Source organism: Lipotes vexillifer, unplaced genomic scaffold, assembly GCF_000442215.2.
Source record: "Lipotes vexillifer unplaced genomic scaffold, Lipotes_vexillifer_v1.1 scaffold628, whole genome shotgun sequence".
NCBI classification, from domain to species: domain Eukaryota; kingdom Metazoa; phylum Chordata; class Mammalia; order Artiodactyla; family Lipotidae; genus Lipotes; species Lipotes vexillifer.
In genome coordinates this window covers 1,131,937-1,145,608 of record NW_006779395.1, presented here as the reverse complement: position 1 = coordinate 1,145,608, position 13,672 = coordinate 1,131,937, and the positions used below count along the sequence as shown (strand labels likewise).

At 47.4% G+C, this 13,672-nt stretch overlaps 1 protein-coding gene and 1 non-coding gene across 2 annotated transcripts in view; one reads left to right on the top strand and one right to left on the bottom strand.

The window, feature by feature from the left end:
* CAMK1D (calcium/calmodulin dependent protein kinase ID) overlaps positions 1–5,520 on the bottom strand; it is a 410,151-nt gene extending 404,631 nt beyond the window's left edge. The window contains exon 1 of the mRNA XM_007452582.1: positions 5,429–5,520. Coding sequence (XP_007452644.1) covers positions 5,429–5,520 — 92 coding nt within the window. The remainder of the gene's footprint in view (positions 1–5,428) is intronic.
* A 6,365-nt stretch (positions 5,521–11,885) lies between these two features.
* Positions 11,886–11,957, top strand: TRNAE-UUC (transfer RNA glutamic acid (anticodon UUC)). The gene has a single exon. It is a non-coding gene; the product is annotated as a tRNA-Glu (tRNA).
* Positions 11,958–13,672: the final 1,715 nt, after the last annotated feature.

The window sequence follows — 13,672 nt, the reverse complement described above, 5'->3', positions numbered from 1 at the left end:
AAAAAAAAAAAAATCCCCTTTCCCTGCTTCATTTCCCCCCTAACGTGTATACTACATAACATACCCTACATTTTCCTGATTCATGTTTTTTTTTATTTTCTGGCTTCCTCACCAGAATGTGAGCTCCAGGAAAGCAGGCATTTGTGTCTGCTTGTTCGCTGCAGTACTCCCCACTACCGTGCACCGGTGCCTAGAATATAGCAGGTGTTCGATAGATTTTTTTAAATGTACAAGAGACTGAATTTATATCATGCCTCAAACAAAGGGCTGATAAATGCAAACTTCTAACCAATGTCGCAGCTGGGATACCCTTGGAGGGCACTCTGGGGGCTGCCCACCTCTCTGCTCCTCTGGGTAATATTCTTTTAAATGCTTTTCACAGACTAAAATTTTGAGTAGTCTCAGAAAAATTACTCTTAAGTCAGTCGGTCAAACACACAAATCACCTCAGGTAGCTCTGCAATCTCCCTCTCCCCCTACACCCACGCACACACACCTGCCTCCCACAAAAGAACAGGTGAGTCTGTGTTCTACCCGGGCTTTCAGATAAATCAATAATCTGTGTCCTCAACAGGTGTACTGATGGAGCAATTTCAGAACAAGGCATGTACGGAAGATGCTAGTGGGAAAAGACAGTGCTGGTCCCACAGAAATTTCTATTTATACTCCTCCTAAAGCAGCACCCAGCAGGCACTCATTTCATGAAAAAGCAAAGGCATTGTGCTACTGACATCAAGTGGGATAACACTTCCTGTCCTGAGCTGTATTACTTTGCTACTAGCCTGGGCATAAAAATGTCCCTCCAAATAGGGCTAAGCTGCTCTAGCTACACACGAAAGCTCCCGAAAAATTACAGTGAGTGCCTTCGTTACCTAGACAAGCCAAAAAAATCTTAGGGTTGTAAGGGCACTTGAAAATCATCCCATCTTCCTTGCCCTCCCCCTGATTTTACAGGTGAGGAAGCTAAGACCAGGTCATGTGGAAAAACGACCAAGCAGCCCACAGGCCACACACCCCAGCAGCGGCTGAGTCAGACTTTGAGCCCAGGCCCAAGGCCTCCATGGTGCCCGCTCCAGCCCCCCACAAACAGCAATTACTTCAACACAAAACATTCGGTCTGCAAGAAAAGTGTATTCATACCCTGCAGAGATGAAGATCTATTTTCCAGGACGCGCCATTTCCATACTCTGGGGGAAGAAATGAGGTATATTGGGAGAATCATTCTGTGTCAACTCTCAGGGCCTCCTCTGTTCAGATGCCTCTCATGGCGTGGCAATTACAGAAGCCACTTCCATGAGTCTGGGGTACTTCCTGGACACCACGGTCAAACCTTTCTTCCCATCTGTATCTTTCTCCAAATGGCCTATTTTCATTGTCTTGGTTCAGAAGATGTGGAAAGACACCTACGGTAGAGATGGCCTGAATGGCCTCGGCAAACACTCTACAGAAATATTTACGACTCCTAATTGCTGTTACACAACATTTATTTGATCCCACATTAATCTGGCATGCCAGGCAGGGATCTGAAAACATGGCATTGATTAATAAACAGTAATTAAGCCTTCCCACCTTGTTCAGAGATAGGGTTAGGGCCTGGGATTCCCCTTCAAAGGGAGCCACACTGAAGGTCATAAGTTGAGAGGTCTCTCCTGAGGCCTGACTCAGGGGTGCATCAGAAAACCCAGGTCCAAACCACACAGTGGGTTCCTTCCCCTATGCTGTCCTTTGCTGCCTCCAGCTCTCTTCCCACCCTTCTGGGCCACCCTTCACTCCCATTTGGCTCCCACCCTCCAGCAAATTCCCGCTGACCACACGGTCTAAATGGCTTGACCCTCTGGCCTTCAACAGTAGAGGTTCTGCTCTGCATGGAAAGGTACCTGGATCAGGCAGCCAGATATCAGATTACAAGGTTTTGCCAAGTGAGTGCTCCTTGAGCCTTCACAGTGCTTTATTTTAAAAGCATTTTAACACTGTGGGCTGACAATCTGGCTCCTGGCAGGGCTTTCCTGCCTTAGGATCCTAAAGGCATATGGTAAAAGTGTGACAAACAAAATGATTGGGCCTGCAGAGTACCTTGGAAATGAATCCTAATTGTAACTGTTGACACCCTTGACTGATGCTAGGTTCCACTGCAAACAAGTGTAGAGCCCAAAGCCAAAATCCACACTAACAGAACCAGAAGTGACCTCTATTTAGACTCAGGTCAAGATCGCTGGACTTGGCCCAGGGCAAAACAGGCATCCTGAACTTTGGACCACTTCTAGAAAGTCCAAGAGACAAAAAGGTGTTGATGATCCAAAAGCTTTAACATGTTACATGCTTGGATAATTATGTTTTCTTTACCTTAATATTAAAATTAGCTTTCCAAATACTAAAGTTAGTCAAATTATAATTAACATTTGCTGTTACATAATCCACAGAGGGGCTCAACCCCACATGCATAATCACAAGTTGTTCTGCCTAGATTCGGATATCAGCTCCACTTAATAAGTAGCTCCGGTTTGGCAGGTCACATAATTTCTCTGTTGCCTCAGTTTTTCCATCTGCCAAGTGGGGATAAAAGTAAATACCCACTTCATCAGGTTAACATGAGAGTAAAATGAGTTACTATACCTAAGGCACTTAGAATAACAACTGGTTCTTGGTATTCATTTAATAAAGTCACCTACGTTTACTACTACTACTATTATTATTATCATGCTATTGAGTGAAAACATTTTTTTTTACATCTTTATTGGAGTATAATTGCTTTACAATGGTGTGTTGGTTTCTGCTTTATAACAAGTGAATCAGTTATACATATACATATGTTCCCATATCTCTTCCCTCTTGCGTCTCCCTCCCTCCCACCCTCCCTATCCCACCCCTCCAGGCGGTCACAAAGCACTGAGCTGATCTCCCTGTGCTATGCGGCTGCTTCCCACTAGCTATCTACCTTACGTTTGGTAGTGTATATATGTCCATGCCTCTCTCTCGCTTTGCCACAGCTTACCCTTCCCCCTCCCCATATCCTCAAGTCCATTCTCTAGTAGGTCTGTGTCTTTATTGCTGTCTTATCCCAGGTTCTTCATGACATTTTTTTTTCTTAAGTTCCATACATATGTGTTAGCATACGGTATTTGTCTTTCTCTTTCTGACTTACTTCACTCTGTATGACAGACTCTAGGTCTATCCACCTCATTACAAATAGCTCAATTTCATTTCTTTTTATGGCTGAGTAATATTCTATTGTATATATGTGCCACATCTTCTTTATCCATTCATCTGATGACGGACACTTAGGTTGCTTCCATGTCCTGGCTATTGTAAATAGAGCTGCAATGAACATTTTGGTACATGACTCTTTTTGAATTATGGTTTTCTCAGGGTATATGCCCAGTACTGGGATTGCTGGGTCAGAGTGAAAACATTTTGATCATTTTATTGTTTGTGTTTCACTCTTCTAGAACCCCTGTCAGCACTACGGGACCATAGTGGGAAGCTTCTTTTCAAAGAATTCTTTCCAAGACAGAAGGCAAAGCTTTGGAACCCTAACAGAGACCCATCCCCAGGTTCACGGGGAATGTGGCCAGAGTCCAAGAGGTTGTTCTGCAAGAGCTGTACGGTCTCTCCGTCACCATGAGTCAAGTCCCCATCCTGCCCAGAGGTGGAACCAACAGCAGTCATACCCAAACAGCACCTGCCACAGCAGGAGCAACTCAGTGAAGCCACAGCTCATGGAGCTGAGCAGCCCAGCCACAGCAGAGGGGCAGCTACCCGGCTCTCTGGGGAGCAGGAGGCAGTCAGGGGAGCTGCATCCGTCTGCTTGGAGGCTGCAGGCAGAGGGACCAGCTCGAGGGGCTCGGGTGGAGATGCGCCTGGCAAAGGAACGCATTCTCTCACGATGGGATTCCACTCTCTCCCATCCCCTCATCTGAGGCCACATCATCGGTCTCAGGATGACCAGCAAGCACACGCCTCTTCTTTCTCGGCAACTTACACATCTCAGAGTCACTACCCCAAACCCAAATAAACCTCAACGATAATTTTCTAAAGTTATGGACAAAACCTCACCCCTTAACAGGCCATGCTAAGAGGCAGCCCCAAGCCCCTCTCTATGAAAAGGCTAAGTCCTTTCTGTTTTCTTTCCAACAGAGAGAAAGTCTACACCCACAGGTAGACTGTGTTCCTGAAGCGAGCACAACGGCTGGGTGACCCTATTCTCATCCTCGGCAAGTGTGAGTCCCCAGGATCAGAAGCATGGCAGGGATGCTACCTTCACAACTTGGGCTCTGGGGGACCACTGCAGATACGGGGCTGGGGGAGGGAAAATGACCAAACAACTCAGTGGACCCTGAGTATGGGACAGAAAACAATCTGGGTTTGAAAATGTGGTCCTGGAAAAGCAAACCAACCACAATAACAAGTAAAGGGGGTTTAAGGAAGACAGGAGAAAAGAGCACACTGATTTCTCTTATGAAATCAGCCTAATTAACAGCTCCATGAACCCCTGCAAAACGTTCGGTTCATACAGCACTTATGTGTATGAATGTATATGCTGACAGATACCGATCACATGAGGGGAGAAAATAACTCCAATTTTAGACTCTTCCAGCAGTGCCCAATTCTCTTTCACTATCAGCCTCCCTACCTATTCTGAGGCGCTCCACAACAAAACAAACAAAAACCAACTCCTGAGCAGAAAGAGAACAGCAGCTGAATGGAGCAGCACATGCTCGGAGCCTTCCTGCCATGGACTTCTGGTTACTCCGCCACCAGCCTCGGACTACACACAGCCCTAGAGAGAAACCACCGGTACAGCGACCCTCGCAGACCCTCCCTTGGCGACTCACACCCCAGCGTGTGCTGCCGAGCCTGGTGAAACGGACAGACGCTCAGGTAAGGCTCTGCCCACACGTGACCCTGAACACTGAGAAATTCCTCCCTTCCTTAATCGCGCGGCCATCCAAAGTCTTGCCTACACCTAGTACGTGAAGATGTCAATTCTATAAGAATACATAACGGAAGGACAGAAATGGGAATGCCTGGAGCCCGATTTTCTCGTTACCACGTCTCTCGCGGACACGGTGCACCCATGTACACGGTGAGTAGACGCACGCAGCCAGTAAACAGGAATATCCACCATGCTCAGCCCACAGTCACGCGTGGGGAGAAGTCGAGAGGGCGGCGGTGTCAGGGAAGTGAAAAGGCGCCCGCCTGCGACTGACCCCGAAAGCCCAGAGCCTCCCCCGCCCAGGAGCGGCTCCCACCCGGGCCCGCGGGGCGACCCACGCGGCCGGCACGCAGGGGGCACGCAGAGCCGAGAACTGGACAATGAGGACGCGGCGACCCGCCGGTTCCTACCGCGGTGGCGGCGGCGGTGGCAGCGGGAGCCTCTGCACCCGCGGCCGCTGCCATCTCCACCCTCTACTCCCCGGTCCCCACTTACGTTCCGAGGGTCTCCTTAAACTCGAAGATTTTCTTGATGTCTTCAGCTTGCTTTTTCCAGGAGGAGCTGCTCTCGCCGTTCTCCCGGGCCATGGCAGACGAGGCCGGCGTGCGCAGAGGGCGGCGAGGCGGAGCGGCCGGGGACGCGGGGGACCGGGGTGGGCGCGCGAGGAGGGGCGCCCGAGCGCGGGGGCGCGGCGGCGCGGGCGCAGCGGGGGCGGCGGCGGCGGCGAGCCGGTCCGGGAGGGCTGGGCTGGCGGCGCGGGGATGCTCGGCGCGGGAGCCGGAGGAGACTTTGTACTGCGGCAGAGCTTCCTCTTCTGCAGTTTCCTCTTTCACTCTCGCCGCCGCCGCGGTCCCTCCCTGGCTCTTATTTCTGCGCGTCTCGGGCACAGACTTCCTGCCGCCGCCGCCACTCGCCCGGCTCCTTTGCAGCCGGCTGCCAGCCTCACTTTCTGCTACTTTCTTGCCTCCCTTCTCCTCCCTCCCAGCCGCCCGCCCTGCTCCCTCCCTCCTCCTCCTCCCGCGGGCTCCCCGCCCTCCCCGCGCGCCCCGGCCGCCTCCCGCCTCCCCGCCTCCCGCGTGCTGCCGCCTTCGGGGATGTCCTGCTCCCCGGGAACGCCGTGCCCCGGACGCCGGGGCACCGCCGTCGCCGCCCGGCTACGCTCCCCGCCGCCGCGCGCGCCCTGGAGCCCAGCAGAGGGCAGGTGCAGGGGACCCAGGCAGGTGCGGGCGCCCAGGCGCGTGCTGGAGGACCCCGGCCCCCCGGGGCTGCTTTATTAATTCCGCAAAGTCAAGTCTCGGGGGCGCGAGGGCTTTCCTCTCCGGCTGCGGGAGAGGGCGCCTCTGCGCTGCGCTAGGACGCTGCAGGGCGGGGGCGAGGGCGGGGGCGCGAGGCCACCCGGATGCCGGGCGCCGAGGGCGGGGGCGTCCCCCCCGGGCGTCCGGGCGCTGCGCGGGGTCGAACGCGGGGGCTGGTTGTTATGGCGACGGGAGGCGGCGGCCTCGGGGATCCTCCCGACTGGGCGACTGGAGCTAATTCGCATTGCACCAAAATCGGCGCCCGTGTCCAGTTATGGCTGGGGGAGGGGGCCTCGCGGCGAGGAGGGAGCCGGGAGCCCCGCGGCCGGGGACGCGCAAGACGTGCCAGGCGCTGCCTCGTTTTCTCGTTGGGAGCTTAACTCCCAGGGTTATCTGGCGGCCGAGCGGCGAGTGGATTCAGGGCCGGGCTCTGTGCGCCTCCCAGGCTGCTTCGGCCCCAGGGCTGGAGCGGCCTTCGCTCCAGCTCGGCCCCTCCTGGTTTCTCCCTCTCTTCGCCGGCCGAAACCCAGAGACTTAGAGGAAAGTGAACCTCTGCCCCACACTCTCTTCGCCAGGGGGGCCGCCCCCTCCTCAGCCCGGCCGCAGTGGGTTTAGTAGGGCACGCTGTGCCAGGGAAGGTACCTGGAAATAGCCTTTCTAACAGATTGGAGAAACGCAACCAGAGTTCCCTCTGGCCTTCCATTTCGGAGGTGCATTCTGACTGCCCATCCCTCTCCCGTGTCCACCTGTCAGAGGGCGATCCACGTACAGACGCCCATTCCCAACCTGCAGGGACTACCTCGTGTTTCGAAAAATTGTAGTTTTCTTCGTATCAAGACTCTCTCCCCCTAAGGGCCCCTCGGCTGAGTTGGGTAAACAGCCCCGTGTCTTGATTGGTGACACCTGTCCCATTTTCCCAGGACTGTTCCAATTTCACTGTAAAAGGGGGAAAAAAATATTCTACTCCCTGAAGAGGAAACTTAGCCACCACCTTCCTCCTGGTTCTGACAGGCTGGATGCAGGCCGACTGCTCTCCCGGAAGCCGTCTGTACCCACCCCACACTGCACCCTGCCGCCCTCCACCTTTTTTCCCTGACCCCCAAGGAGGTGGAAAGATAATCTGGCCTGCCCATTCCTCCACATCTGCGTGCTGGATTCCGCCTTTCAGGGGCTGTTAGCTTAAGGCTCTCCAGGCTGAGGAGAGCAAATGGGGGATTTGGCTGTTAGAAACTGACTAAATTGACAAACCCAACTTCCAAGATGGATGACTAGGGAACCTCTCTCAAAGTTGGGGCACCAAAAGCAAACAGCACCACTTCAAGAAGAAATACATTTGCACAGCATTGTAAATCAACTATACTTCAATAAAAAAAAATTTTTTTAAGTACTATCGTTTATTGGGGTCAAAGGTCAGGCTATATGAAGAGTAGGAACCAGGTGTGACTAAGACCCCAGTGGACACTCCCAGGCCCGCCATATGCGTCTGCTCATCTTTTTTCCCCTCTCCCTTCCTTCCACTCCTTCTTCCTATCCCGTTCTTTCCTCTCTATTTCACCCTTGCTCCTTGCCTATGGATCGAACACCGGAGCTCATGGTAACAATTCTCAGGCTCAGCTTTTGTCCCCGGAAATAAAGAAGTGGTGATGTAAAGAAGTTTTGTACGGTTGGAACTGTAACGGGGAGTTTTCTTTCTCTTCCAAATTTTCCATAATGATGTTCATTCAGAGCATTATCAAGTTATCCTCAGCTGGACTAGGTCCTAGAGAAAAGACTCAAACTAATGAGGAGTTGAAGAGGCCAAGCCCAAAAGAATGGATCCCATGACCCAAAGAAGGAGGTGGAAATGTCAAAGACAATTCAGTCTGGCTTTAGCACGGTCATTCCTCCCTTACTGGACCCCATGTAAAGTAAGAGATCTTGACCTTGGAAACTGCAATAGAAGACAAAACCATCATTCTTGAAGAATGGTTAAACCGTAGCCTGTTAAGGGCTTAATTCTGTTTGCTTGAGGACTCTTGCTTGGACTGTTCTCCAGTAACAGACCATTTCCTCCAGCTGCCGTGTTTTTCTAGCGGTGGTGGCTGCCGCACTCGTCTTCCCACCCCAGCTCCATTGTCAATCAGTTGTTACCTATCGGTCAAAAGCTGTCTGTTCCCTAACAATTCCACTCCAGAAAGCTCTGCCAGATATTCCAGATTACTAAAGTTTAGGTCCCAAGTGTTTATATTTCCTTTAAAGCCTTTAATTTTTTTAATTAAAGAACCCAAAGAACAAGTTGTTTAATAACCCATCATTAAAGACTTACTAATTTTATGCCCATCAAACTCTTCCAGGCAACAGTCCTGCCAGTAGGTCAGGTTTGTGTGGCCCAGGTTCAGAGCTGGGCAGGTGGTGTGGGGGAAATATATACTATCTAAAACAAATGCGTAGATTATAATAATTGAAAATTTCTAAATTACCTCTATTCAGCCTTTAGTACCTAAAGTGATAAACCAGGAAGGCAAGCTGGGGTGGTAGAAAGAACTAGAAATCTAGAAATCCAGGAAACTAGGCTCAGGTCCCAAGTCTGTTGCTAAGTTTGTGTTAAAGACACTTTACCTCCCTGAGCCTATAAAACTCAGGTTGTAGGAGGGAGAGTGGTATGATTTTAGGATTTGTAAATTAGTGTGTTTTTTTCATATGATGAAAAGCTTATCCAGAATATCATTACTCTTTGAAAACTTAAGAACTCTTTGGTCTAAAAATGTATTAATGAAAAATGTTTTATTAGGTGACTTCATGTAGATACACTCCACACGAAAAACTTATTTAAATCTCAGCCAGAAATATTGCAGGGAAAAATGTTTCATTATTAGAAGATGAGCATCGGGACTTCCCTGGCGGTCCAGTGGTTAAGACTCTGCACTTCCACTGCAGGGGGTGTGGGTTGGATCCCTAGTTGGGGAACTAAGATCCTGAATGCCGCGCTGCACAGCCAAAAAATAAAAAGTTGGGCATCATCCTTTCCATCAAATGGATTGTGTGACAACACTCTGATGCTAGAGGCCTCTTCTCACAAACACTGTGAAAGTTTGGTTATCTTAAATTGTGTGTGTGTATGTAGTTGTGTATGTAGTTCCTAGAGAGTTACTAGGCCATATTTCCTAGCAAGGCACACCTCAGAGATACTGCAGGTTTGGTTCCAGACCATCGCAATAAAGTGAGTCTCACAAGTTTTTTGGTTTCCCATTGCATGTAAAAGTTACGTTTACACTGTCCTGTAGCCTATTAAGTGTGTAATAGCGTATGTCTAAAAGAAATGTACGGACCTTCATTAAAAAAATATGATGCCAATAGACTTGCTCGACACAGGGTTGCCACAAACCTTCAATTTGTTAAAAACTCAGTATCTGCGAAGTACAATAAAATGAGGTCTGCCCACGTGCTGATGATCAGCGTAAGTTGTTGACTGTGTACACAACAATGACACCTAGAAAAATCAAAGCTGAATGAGGAATCACACATAATTGCCACCGTTGCAAGAAAAAAGCAGCCTGGCAGGGAGGCAGGGTCGAGAAGAGGGACTCAGTGCTTTTGTTTCAGATCTCTATTCAAAGAGGTAAAGACAAAAGAGACTTTAGTCAAAAACCTGTGTTATAAAGAACCTGAGCATGATTCAAAGAAAATCCCAGCTAGCCTGGAAGATGTCTAAGTCTCACTCCTTACCATGAACCTCTTACAAATAGCTCTTCATAGAGGAACTCATCTAGTTTACATGAAAAATCGAGGTAGAACATGCACAAAATCTTTACAAAATTTCTCCAATTTAAAGAGAGAGAGTGAAGGAGTAGGAAGAACAATAGAAGTGAAGATTCAACACAAGAAAAAAAATCTGGGGCTTCTCTGGTGGTGCAGTGGTTGAGAATCCTCCTGCCGATGCAGGGGACACGGGTTTGTGCTCTGGTCCGGGAAGATCCCACATGCCGCGGAGCGGCTGGGCCCATGAGCCATGGCCGCTGAGCCTGCGCGTCCAGAGCCTGTGCTCCGCGATGGGAGAGGCCACAACAGTGAGAGGCCCGCGTACCGCCAAAAAAAAAAAATCTGCTATAGAATAGATAAAATTTGTGTTCAAAGTATAAAAATTTATTTTGAAAAATTGTATAAGACAAGAACTTGCTCAGGGAAGATAGGGCAAGACAACAACAGGACTTAAAACATGAGCTGGAGAGCTCAGGAAAGAATCAGGAAACAATGAAATCACCATAGGTATAAAGACTACATTGGAAAAGGCACAAGGAAAATTTATAAAAACTTTTTAAGGGATATAGAAAACAAATCAAGAATAGTGGGAAAGTAAAATGGAAATGAGTAAAGGTTACCTAGAAAATTATATGAAACGTGAAGTTCAATATATTCATAAATGGTATCCCTTCTGAAGAGACTGAAATAATGGAACAAAAAATATTTAAAGATGTTATTCAAGAAAACTTTCCAGGGAATTCCCTGGTGGTCCAGTGCTTAGGACTCAGAGCTTTCACTGCGGGGGGCCCAGGTTCAATCCCTGGTTGGGGAACTAAGATCCCACAAGCCACACAGTGTGGCCAAAAAAAAAAAAAAGAAGAAGAAAACTTTCCAGAAATGAAGAACTTAATCTACAGATTGAAGGGGCACATCAGGCATCAGAAAATATATGGATGATCAATATCAAGACATGTCCTAGTAAAACTCCTTACCTCCAAAGAAATAGTCCTTTGGTTTTCTCAAAAAAAACAAAAACAAAAAAATCGAGTAACATGTAATGGGAAATATAAATATCAGCCTTTCATAGACTTCCATAGCCACATCCAATGATAGAGGATATGTTTATAAAGTCCCTGAAGAAATTAATTGTTATGTAAGAATTTCATAATAATAGATAATACTTATTGAGTTCATATAATGCATCAGACCCTGTTCCAAGTGCTTTACCATATTTATTCATTAATCCTCACATCAATTCTATGAAGTAGGTCACATCGCTATTCCTATTTTGTAGTGGAGAAGACCAAGATTTGGAAAGGTTAAGAAACGCACCCCAGGGCACCCAGCATGAATGAATAAAACCCAAGCAGCCTGGCTCCAGAGCCCTGCCCTTAACTGTGGTACTGTAGTCCCTCCGTCAAAGTGTTACTCAAATAAAAGGCATCAGACAAACACTGAGAAGCTGTGACTGAGCGGGGAGGGATGGATGTTGAGCAGGCAAAAGTGAGAGATTTCCCCCACCATGTAAACATCTTTTCCATAAAGAAAGAGAGGGGAATGATAGTTATTCAAAAACAAAATAGGATAATCAAATGACTGCTCAATCCAGAAATGTATCTTGTTTTGTTTTTTAAGTTTCTTTTTTTTTCAAACCTCAAGGGACTTTTACATGAACACACCCTCCTGGATCTTTACCTCGTGGACATAACCTTTATCTTCCTACCTTAGACCTGAAACAAGGGCGGGACCTTTCCCAACATTCTCCCAGACCTGGATCTTGTTTCTGCTACAACTGACATTGCAACACAATCTTGTCAGTTCATGTTAGAATTAGGAGTCTATTCCTGACTTAGCAAAGTGCATTTGGCAATATGCACAGGTGCATTTATAAAATTGAGGACACTGAAAACAAGGAAATAAAAAAAAAAAAAGGGAATTCCCTGGTGGTCCAGTGGTCAGGACTCAGCACTTTCACTGCAGGGGCCCAGGTTCATTCCCTGGTCGGGGAAATAAGATCCCATAAGCCATGTGGCACAGCCAAAAAAAATAAAATAAAATTGAGAACACTGAAAGTAGTAAATATGTTTCCTCTTCTATGGGGAACCAGGCCTAAACAAAAATGGTACCTCCCCTGATTTTCTACCCAGAACAGGATCTACAACAGACACTGAAGTAGAATCTCATCAATTTATATTTAAACTTAATGTTATATTCCAAACAACTGAAGGAGGTACATTGGATGATACACATAAATGCATTTACAAAATTTGAGGGCATTTAGTCAATAAATATGCTGTTTCATATTAACAAAGCCAGGCCTACACAACCAACCACAATGGCCTCCAAAAATTGCCCATAAAGTTGATTTTCTCCAAAACCCCAAATCTTTTTAAAAATCTTTTCCTGTAAAGATGAGTAATTATCAAAAGATGGGAGCCTAATTGTAAGATGATCTTTCTTCCTTTTCAGTAATTTGAACCACAAACATTTTTAAAATGTAACAGTCAAATAATGTTGAAGAAGGAGAGGAATCAATCTTAAGAAATGTCTTCCAAATATGCCCAGGAAAACATGCTCATCATCGCTATTTGTTAGAGAAACGCAAATCAAAACTATCAATACAATGAGGTACCACCTCACACAGGTCAGAATGGTCATCATTAAAAAGCCTACAAATAACAAATGCTGGAGAGGGTGTGGAGAAGAAAGAACCCTCCTACACTGTTGGTGGGAATGTAAATTTGTGCAGCCACTGTAAAAACAGTATGGAGGTTCTTCAAAAAACTAAAAATTGAGTTGCCATATGATCCAGCAATCCCACTCCTGGGCATATATCCAGGCAAAACTGTAATTCGAAAAGATACATGCACCCCAGTGTTCACTGCAGCACTATTTACAATAGCCAAGATAGGGAAAAAAACTAAATGTCCATCGACAGATGAATAGATAAAGAAGACATTTTATAGGACTTCCCTGTTGGCACAGTGGTTAAGAATTCGTCTGCCAAGGCTTTGGGCTCTACGAAGAGGCTTGTTTTCCATTCAGTAAATGTACGTGTTTCTCAGAAAACAAAAAAAAAAGAATCCGCCTGCCAATGCAGGAGATACGGGTTCAAGCCATGATCTGGGAAGATCCCACATGCCGCGGAGCAACTAAGCCCATGCGCCACAAGTCTGAGCCTGCGCTCTAGAGTGCCGCGAGCCACAACTGCTGAGCCCGCATGCCACAACTACTGAAGCTCGTGCGCCTAGAGCCCATGATCTGCAACAAGAGAAGCCACCACAATGAGAAGCCCGCACACCGCAACAAAGATTAACCCCCACTCACCGCAACTAGAGAAAGCCCACACGCAGCAACAAAGACCCAACGCAACCAAAAATAAGTAAATAAATTTATTTAAAAAAAGACATGGCGTATGTGTATACACACACACACAAAATGGAATACTGCTCAGCCATAACAAAGAATTAAATAATGCCATTTGTAGCAACATGGATGGACTCGAGATTATCATACTAAGTGAAGGAAGTCAGAAAGATAAAGACAAATACCATATGATATCACTTATATGTGGAATCTAAAATACGACACAAATGAACATATCTATGAAACAGAAACAGACACACATACAGATAACAGAATTGTGGTTGCCAAGGGGGAGGGGATGGGAGAGGGAAGGATTGGGAGTTTGGGATTAGCAGATGCAAACTATTATATACAGGAT